At 39.7% G+C, this 10,000-nt stretch overlaps 2 protein-coding genes across 2 annotated transcripts in view; one reads left to right on the forward strand and one right to left on the reverse strand.

Moving 5' to 3' along the window:
• Positions 1-802, reverse strand: part of LOC134879097 (tetraspanin-8-like) — a 6,367-nt gene extending 5,565 nt beyond the window's left edge. The window contains exon 1 of the mRNA XM_063905415.1: positions 358-802. Within this exon, the coding sequence (XP_063761485.1) occupies positions 358-417 (60 nt within the window). The 5' untranslated portion in view covers positions 418-802. The remainder of the gene's footprint in view (positions 1-357) is intronic.
• Positions 803-3,388: 2,586 nt separating this feature from the next.
• Positions 3,389-10,000, forward strand: part of ptprr (protein tyrosine phosphatase receptor type R) — a 22,992-nt gene continuing 16,380 nt past the window's right edge. Inside the window, exons 1-3 of the mRNA XM_063905204.1 lie at positions 3,389-3,502; positions 4,516-4,909; positions 8,504-8,844. Coding sequence (XP_063761274.1) covers positions 4,825-4,909; positions 8,504-8,844 — 426 coding nt within the window. The 5' untranslated portion in view covers positions 3,389-3,502; positions 4,516-4,824. The remainder of the gene's footprint in view (positions 3,503-4,515; positions 4,910-8,503; positions 8,845-10,000) is intronic.

The following is a 10,000-nucleotide window of genomic DNA, read 5'->3' on the forward strand; positions in this document are numbered from 1 at the left end:
AAGGAAATCAATTATTGGTGTTTAAACTGTTCCGTCTTTACTTTTTACCTAGCAACACACTCAAACTGTATTTAATTGCCAAACAATTCTTAAACTCACACAATGAAGCCAGTGAAAGCTGGCTTTTTTAAGGTTAAACAAAAATAAAGCTTTTAAAAAATGTAAACTAACAAGTAAAACTATTGAGGGGGGAAATGATTTTACACATGAACAATACAGAATGAAATGCAGTAAATGAGTTGAATAAAACATACATAATTAGTCGGTTTGAAAGTTGAAATTAAGTTTCAAACAGAAACTATGCAGTTGTTATTCCAGAGATCCCGGCCATTTGTAAAGGTTGTTTTGAAAACTCACCGCAAAGAAGATGTTGAAGATGGTGAGAAGCCGTTTGAGGCAGATGTTGACCTTAGTCATGTTTTGTTGTATGTTAAAATACAACAAAAAGGCAGTAAATTCTTCAAAACCGTGAAACACAGCAACAGCGGAAAAACACAGTGAGGAAGGATCTGGGGTGATGCGGTTTATAGGGTAAACATGAGGGGTGGAGGCTTAGAGTAAGGAGCAGGGGGTGTGGTTAGGCTTTCCGGGACACGAAAGGTAGGTCATGTTAAATTCAAAATAAACTAAACTACATTTATTTAATACCTTTAGTAACTTTGCAGATCTGGATCAATGATGGTAAATATAATGACCCCTTAAATCAGACTTTACCGATCAAACAAGGACTACTTTCACTGGAGGAACATTTAGAATACTTTTACTGTGACAGAGTATTCCTACACTCTGGTACTTCTACTTTACTCAAGTACAAGACCTGAGTACTTCTACTTTACTCAAGTACAAGACCTGAGTACTTCTACTTTACTCAAGTACAAGACCTGAGTACTTCTACTTTACTCAAGTACAAGACCTGAGTACTTCTACTTTGCTCAAGTACAAGATCTGAGTACTTCTACTTTACTCAAGTACAAGACCTGAGTACTTCTACTTTACTCAAGTACAAGATCTGAGTACTTCTACTTTTACTCAAGTACAAGATCTGAGTACTTCTACTTTACTCAAGAACAAGATCTGAGTACTTCTACTTTACTCAAGAACAAGATCTGAGTACTTCTACTTTACTCAAGAACAAGATCTGAGTACTTCTACTTTACTCAAGAACAAGATCTGAGTACTTCTACTTTACTCAAGAACAAGATCTGAGTACTTCTACTTTACTCAAGTACAAGATCTGAGTACTGTACTTCTACTTTACTCAAGTACAAGATCTGAGTACTTCTACTTAAGTACAAGATCTGAGTACTTCTACTTTACTCAAGTACAAGATCTGAGTACTTCTACTTTTACTCAAGTACAAGATCTGAGTACTTCTACTTTTACTCAAGTACAAGACCTGAGTACTTCTACATTTACTCAAGTACAAGATCTGAGTACTTCTACTTTTACTCAAGTACAAGATCTGAGTACTTCTACTTTACTCAAGAACAAGATCTGAGTACTTCTACTTTACTCAAGTACAAGATCTGAGTACTTGTACTCAAGTACAATATCTGAGTACTTCTACTTTACTCAAGTACAAGATCTGAATACTTCTACTTTACTCAAGTACAAGATCTGAGTACTTCTACTTTACTCAAGTACAAGATCTGAGTACTTCTACTTAAGTACAAGATCTGAGTACTTCTACTTTACTCAAGTACAAGATCTGAGTACTTCTACTTTACTCAAGTACAAGACCTGAGTACTTCTACTTAAGTACAAGATCTGAGTACTTCTACTTTACTCAAGTACAAGATCTGAGTACTTCTACTTTACTCAAGTACAAGACCTGAGTACTTCTACTTAAGTACAAGATCTGAGTACTTCTACTTTACTCAAGTACAAGACCTGAGTACTTCTACATTTACTCAAGTACAAGATCTGAGTACTTCTACTTTTACTCAAGTACAAGATCTGAGTACTTCTACTTTACTCAAGAACAAGATCTGAGTACTTCTACTTTACTCAAGTACAAGATCTGAGTACTTGTACTCAAGTACAATATCTGAGTACTTCTACTTTACTCAAGTACAAGATCTGAGTACTTCTACTTTACTCAAGTACAAGATCTGAATACTTCTACTTTACTCAAGTACAAGATCTGAGTACTTGTAGTTAAGTACAAGACCTGAGTACTTCTACTTTACTCAAGTACAAGATCTGAGTACTTGTAGTTAAGTACAAGACCTGAGTACTTCTACTTAAGTACAAGATCTGAGTACTTCTACTTTACTCAAGTACAAGATCTGAGTACTTCTACTTTACTCAAGTACAAGACCTGAGTACTTCTACTTTTACTTAAATACAAGCTACTTTCCCACCTGTGGTTTTAAGCCACCTACCTTAAGTATTTACATGTATACTCCACTATATCTCAGAGGTCAAATATTTAATGCATCAATTGTGGAGATCGTATTGAAACGCAGGAGACGTTCATTAAAGTTGAGCACACGAATGCGTGTCTCGTTTAATCACACAGTCAAAGTTATAACAAAACAAGATGGCGCTGTCCTGTAAACCAACAAGCATGGGGCTCCACGTCATCGTAAACACAGATTAATTAAAGGGACCACGATCCCTTTTTACAGTTGTACTTTTAAGCATAAACCAACGGTCATACTTACAGGCATGAAACAACAGTGTGTAGAACCACACTTAAGAAGGAGGTGAATTCTGTATATTACATTCACTACACAATAATGTTTTTTTCATCTTCATAATTTATTTGCATTGCAGGGCTTATACATTCACCCTAAAACCCACACGGTAAGGGTTGTGTCCTTATGTCACCTGTATTATGAACACACTTATCTTAAACACAGGGAAGTATTTAACAGCAGCTCTCCCCCTCCACTGAGTGGGGGAGGAGAGCGGAGGGTTGTTTTCCGGGATGACACGTGGGAAACGGTTTTCCGTGTGTGTGTGTGTGTGTGTGTGTGTGTGTGTGTGTGTGTGTGAAGCTGTAGGGGCGGTGTTATTTTCGGGCATACTTACACTGAAAACCATTTACAGAAACTGACTCCCTTTCCCGCTATTACCTCATCACCAGCAAGAGTTTGGAAAAACACACAGTTATGACGAAGTGCAGATTCTATATTCTGCACTTCGTCCCAACTATGTTTTGTCTATGTATGGAACTATGATGTAAAAATACTCAAAGTAAGTACAAGAGTATCACCATCAAAGTAAAAACAAGTACTCAATCGCTTTAAAGGGGCTCCATTCTGCTCATTTTCAGGTTGATAACCCCAAAAAGCACAAGGGCCGCTTTAAAGGCTTCTTTAGAAAACATAAGAGCTGTTGTTAGACTCATAAATGCACCACATCCATTTCACCAGGGGAGGTCGCTCCTGGTCCTTCTGTTGTAGTCCTAATCACTTCACTTCTCGGCACATTTTATAGTTTATTTTTTCTGCTCCTAAACTCACCATGAAGACGTGTTCCCATTGACTTATATTGGGTAAGAAACGTCTGTAAATGAGCGGATACTTTATTTTTTACACAAACTCTTTTATAGCCCTTATTTAAACCATAAGGGTCTAAAAGTTGTAAAATGCACTCAAAACTGAATTCAGAGTTTTTTTCTCTCTCCTTTCAACTGACTGAGAGCAGGAGATAGGAGGCGAGACTTAATGGTAACGCAACTGCATGCTTTGGGCCTACATACGGGTACTTTCGCATTAGCTAATTTATGCTACTTCTAAGTGCAGCTACCTGAAGCTACTAAGTTGGGATATCTTATGAATCATTCATATTCTTTTTATTTTCGTTTTATAAAAATCCCTTAAGTGTTGTCAAAATATTGTAGCCAGTAGACGGACGTTAATTAGAATATTTTTTATCCCACTCTAAACTTTAGACTCGATAGAAAAAATAAGGTAACGGTAACTACGGCTACTAGCATGCTAATGAACAATGCTAATTTAGCATAATAGCTAAACTAGCATAACTGTTAGAGGCTAGTGAGGCTAACGAGAAATAATCGTATACAATAATATATGCTCTTATAAATAATGTATAAGTTAATCGATTACATGGCATCCTAATTTAGATTTTCTTTAATAATATTAATTAGTAATTTAATAACTTTTATGTATTTCTTTTAAGTTTTTCCTTTTGCGTTTGATTTTAATTAAACATACTTTACATTATTATGTGCTATCTTAGTAGTTGCTAATGGGGATCTATATCATAAATACATACGTAGCCTACATAGTAGTTTAGCTGTAGATTAAAGCATTGAGTTGACGTTGATAGATAGACGTTGCCACAAAATAAAGTAACAGTTACTTTTATTTGAATTAATGGACTGACATAAATACATGTATTTAAAAATAATAGTAGACGAAAATAAATCAGTTTAAATAAAAAATATATTTATAGGCCTACATTAGATTTCTGTTTTATGAATCCCTGTCCTCCTCCCTCCCTTTTCTCCTCCCCTTCCTCCCTTTCTCTCTCCATCTCCCCCAGCGTCCACCTGCTTCTGACACCCCTCTCCCTCTCTGAACATCACATGTTAAAAAAACATCCTATGCTTCTCCCGGAGCTCCGCTGCTGATCGGCGGCTCTTCCTCCTCTCGTCAGGCCGCTGAAGGACACCTCGGGGCGCGGAAGGAGCGTCGCAGGGGTCGGTGGAGCGGATCTACGGAGCTCTCCCTCATGCTGCAGATATACAACCACGGAAATACTCACATCCTTGATGTTTATGCGTACTAACAGCACATACGGAAGCTGCAGGAGCAGATTTATTTCAGTGTGAGCTGCAGAAAGGACGGGAGGATGAACCACAGAAGAGGAAGAGGAGGAGGATTCCTCAATGTGTCTCTGTTCTTGGGTCTAATATGGACACAGCTGCTGATCACAGGTAAGCGTCTGTTGTCTGCATGCTTCTTTGAATGAGACATGCTAGCAGAAATGGTGCTCCTATGGGTGGATTGTCCTTTCTGTCATTAACCTTGTAAACATGAGACAGAAATGTTGGTAACAGCTTTTTATATGTGAGCATTTATTGGTGTTGCTCAGATAAAATGACCTCTATAATTTAAGATGGAAATAAAACGAGATATATTATGTTACCTGTTACTCACCTAATCTTATAATGTTTGCTGTAGCCCTGAAATCAGTCACAACAGAAGCTCAGACATATGACAGGGATATAAGAACAATAAGGTGTAGTCATTCGATAATTTTTCAGTTAAAGGAAAAAATGAAGGTTAGATTCTCATAAGGAAGCCTTGTCTTCAACAGGAATTTATACTATGTAGTGATCAGACAACATGTGGAAAAATGCCAAAGAATATGCTATATGCTAACCATTGTCTACAATAATATATGATGCACAAAATGTAGCATAAACAGCTTATGGTAAATGGACTTGTACTTATATAGCGCTTTATCCAGTCTTTTCGACCCCTCAAAGCGCTTTACATACTACATGTCATTCACCCCATTCATTCAGAGCTGTACACTTTTTGCTCTAGATAACTACCTTTCACACATTCATACACCGTTGGCCATCGGGAGCAAATCGGGGTTAGGTCTTGCCCAAGGATACATCAACATGTTGACTGCTAGGGCTGGGATCGAACCCACAACCGCACTCCCTCGCAGCCACAGTCGCCCTATGATGAGGACAACAACACATCCATTCATGAATAAAATATATTTAGGTAATCAGTCAGTTTAAACACCAAGTTCTGGGTCAAAATGTCGGAGAGATGCAGTAAGTCAATGGTAGTGTTATATTTTGTGGATTTTTAGGAGTATTGCTGTTGAGAGGGGTTTTGTCTGGATGGACCTCCTAAGGTTTAGAGGCCAATATTTTACTAACAAAAGCTCATTTTAATGTGATCATAATCCCAACTCTCTCCCCCCCTGTCTTGGTTGTTTGAAACTGCATCGTCTTTAGAAAACTCAGCTTTTTAATAATGTTTTTTTTGTGTCAACACTAAACTTTTTATTGGGGTTGTAATGAAGTTAGCTTTACGCTCACTGTAGTTTTCCCAGTATTTTTTTTGTGCTACATAGTGACATCACTTTGGAACACTGGCGCTCCAACTCATTGTACGTGATAGGCTAAGGGGCGGGACACCACTAAGCGGTTGACCAATCCTACAGAGCCGACCAGCTAACCAATCACAGCAGACTGGGCTCTGACAAACTCTTAAAAATGGATTTAACGTATGTTTATTATTTTTACAAAGAAAACAGAAGCTTATTTCTGCGAGTAATGAACAGAAAAGCAAATAGAGCTTTTTTCTGGCTTTTTTCTTAGCTATAGCAAACAATTATTATGTTTTCATCCAATATTTGACTATTTTTACTTATTCTGTATTAACCTCAAAAGCAACACAACAATGTGTGTGTGTGTGTGTGTGTGTGTGTGTGTGGGGGGGGGGGGGTAGCATGTCTCCCCACAGATTGAGCCCTCTCTAACTCCACCTGATTGGCTGTCTGCTCCCGGGGGTCGACTCCAGTGTCCAATCAGATCACGTATCAGCCCGGCGTCTATAGCAACCAGGATTCTATCGTTAGGGAGAAAAAGCCGGAGAGAAGCAGTCAGCTCAGAGCCTCTCAGTCTGGGAACCCTAACCTCCTTAAACTATCTGAGATTTCAAGACACTAAACCTAATGCATACAGTCTTATATTAAATAATCTTTATATAATAGGATTAACCCCTCCTAAATTCGGCTTCATCTGAATGGAAATAGTCATTTTTCTTATCAGTAGGAATACTGTATTTTTTCTCATTTGTTTTGTGCATGTAATCGTAGTCTGTGGGGAAAAGGCTGGGTGTTTTCTTTCCCACAGTCCAAGGTCATGTCTTCAAATGTTTCAATATTCAAAACATATTCAATTTACGATCATGCACTGCAATAAAAAGCTTCAAATCTCCATTTTTGACAAGTTGAAACCAGCAAATGTTCCTTAATTTCAATGCATTTCGCCTTTTCCATCATAGTAAGCTCACATTAGTGACTCAGACTTGTGTTTCTGTTCAAAATTCGGCCTTTTTAAAGTAGCAAACACAGCAGGGCTATATATCTTTCTTCCTGTCTGCGTCTGTTAGTCACTCAGCAGATTTCTGGCTCTCAGAGACGTTGTGTTGTTGGCAGACAGAAGTCGAGGCACTGTCTCAGATTTTCCTCTCGCTTTATTTCCTGGCAAACAGACAGCCGACGCTGCAGATGTCTTACAACCTCCAGAGAGTTTCTTTTTCCCTGGCATTGTGCAAGAAGCCTTTTATCGAGACTAACAGGAAGTATGTGCCCTTGAGTTTTTCCTTGGTGTTGCATTGTTTTCAGTTGCAGATCATTTTCTGGATAAAGGGATGGTTCATTTGGTCTATAAAATGTCAGAAGACAGTGAAAAATGTCTTGCTTGGTCAGATAATTACTTTAATTTGACATAAAACAGCAAATCTCCAGATTTAAGAAGCTAAAAGGAGCATTTTACCATTAAAAAAAACTACTTAAACTCTAATTTATTCTCAAAATAATTCATGTTTAATCTCTAACCCTGCACTGTAAATCCTCCGATGGGCTCTGTGCAGTTGTTGGAGGGTACTGTTTGTTTGTGATTTCTTTAAATAGACAGATCCGGATGCTGCCGGTGCTTCACTCTGTAGACTCTCTTTTATCTGGCAGGATAAATAAAGACTAAATGAATTATGCAGCGTTCACATTCCTCACGGCTCGCTGAGTGCAGCGTCAGGGTTTCCTCTCCGACAGTGGTCTTCTTATTCTGCTGCTAAATGTGTTTTAAATAGCACGCTAATTAAGAGTGAATCCTCTCCTCATTGCTTCTTCCGGTTGTGGACGTCTTAAAGTCCAGAAATGATGTTTAGATAAACCCTTCTTTGTCTTTGCAAATCTTTTTAATGGCTTTCATAAACAAACAATACAACATTTCCAGGTTTCAGTGTAAGCAGTGCATATCTTAATTATCAAGGTCCAAGATTTTCAAATACCTATAATTTAACTGACTGTAGTCCTGTCTTTAAATGATGTTTTCCCTTGTTTTAACTTTCAGTTGGGGGGCTTTTTCATGGAGATTGCTCCATCTTTAGTGGCAAAACATTGTATAAAGAAACTTGACAGAAACAAAATGAACCTGTCTCTATATGTGTTTCCACCGGCAGACCCACCGGACATCCATCCCCTATTTATTCTCCGTAAACACAAAGCTGTCTTTGCCGTCTGACCAGACATCTGACCCCATCTCTATATCTCTGGACTCATTAAACCCTTTCTGACCAACAGAGAGATTGTTTCGCTTTAACATTTTACGGGGGAAATCTGCATTTTGGTTTGAGGGCGCAAACATCGGGATCGAGACCTCCCAAATTCCGCCAGACATTGTCCACAGTCTTATGAGTGACACCTCTTGGATAGTTGCAGCTCACCGGCATTCGTCCTCATCTTTGTTTCCCCTCACTTCTTCTTCCTCTCTCCTCAGAGTCGTCCTCTGGAGATCACGAGCTTCATCTCTTCCCGTCTCGTCGCTCTAGTCGCCTCCCCCCTCCTCCGCCTCGCCGCCTCCACCAGGATGTCGAAAACCTCCCAGAACCCCAACACCTCCACCACCTCCACCTGCATCATCTTCATCACCACCTCCATCACCTCCCTCCTCAGCATCCTGCCGGGTTTTTATCCAAAGCGATGCCGGCCCCTCTGCTGGAGTCTCCGTTGCCTCAGGAGCGTGGCAGCGACCATCGAACCATCGACCAGCTGACCCGCCCGCATCACGAGGAGCAGCCGGAGCACAAAGTGGTGACCGCACGACATCTGGTGACCGTGGTGAGTGAAGTGAACACATCCATCATTTGTGTTTTTGTATTTGTATAATTTCTGAAGCTGCAGCGCGTTTCTCCTGATGGGAATGTTTTGGGTCGCTTTGCCCCCTGTCAGCCACTGTACTTCTGCTTGTCGGCCACAGACGTTTTTTCTGGAAGCTTCCCTGATACGACGCTCGGATAAAACCCAAAACACAATGAGATTCATCCTTTATTAGAGAGGGGTCAGAGGTCAGACAGTGAGTGAGTGATGGACGACGAGCTGCAGGCTCTCTGGAGAGATGCTGCACTTTCTGTTTCCATGGAAACACTTGACTGTGTGTGTGTGTGTGTGTGTGTGTGTGAGACCCACTTACCTACACAATGGGCGGTTGCATAACAGCAGATCAACAGCAGCGACCTTCAGAGTGACATTGAGACAGACAGGTGTTCTGCTTTATAACAATCACACTGCATATATTAAAGATAACTGTCTCCCTTTAATGTTCTGTATCTCTCAGACTGTCTGTGCTGCAGCACATCTTTTCCCCCTCTGTCTGAAACCAGAGCTCAGTCTGCTCTGATTGGTCAAGCGCTTAGGGATGTCCCGCCCCTTAGCCTATCTATTGTTCGGTAGTGATGTCACTGTGTTCGGGAACACTTGTGTGACAGCTGTCATTGGTGCACAGGGTTTGTCATCAGTGTCTGACTCAGTGTGCAGATATGTATTTATATGAGATTGTAATAGTTGAGGGTTTGACTCTAGTAATTCATCATATTTCTTTAATCCATGACTTACTTTCAGTAGTTTAAAATGTCCTTATGTAATAAAGAGCTTATTTAGTTAAGGGGCATTCACTTTAAAAAGCAGCTCGTGATGAACAGGCTGTCCTCTGCTTTTATCAATGAGACTCCGCTGTGAGGCCAACGCTTACGTAATGCTGTATTCTGTGTTAATTGACTTCCTGTTTGTGTGTCACATGACCTGTCCCTGCAGGCTGACCCCCCCCTCACAACACTGAGAGGAAATAAAAAGCTTTAGTGAAAATCAGAGCATGTCTATTTTAAAGTGATTATCTATGATATTGTTCAGTGCTATTATGTACTATTATTGGTTGCTTATTATTTCCATATTTGAACATAATCTAGCTGAATGAAATGTTCAGATGGAGGCAGAGAGG

Source organism: Eleginops maclovinus, chromosome 17 (genome assembly GCF_036324505.1).
Source record: "Eleginops maclovinus isolate JMC-PN-2008 ecotype Puerto Natales chromosome 17, JC_Emac_rtc_rv5, whole genome shotgun sequence".
Lineage (NCBI taxonomy): Eukaryota > Metazoa > Chordata > Actinopteri > Perciformes > Eleginopidae > Eleginops > Eleginops maclovinus.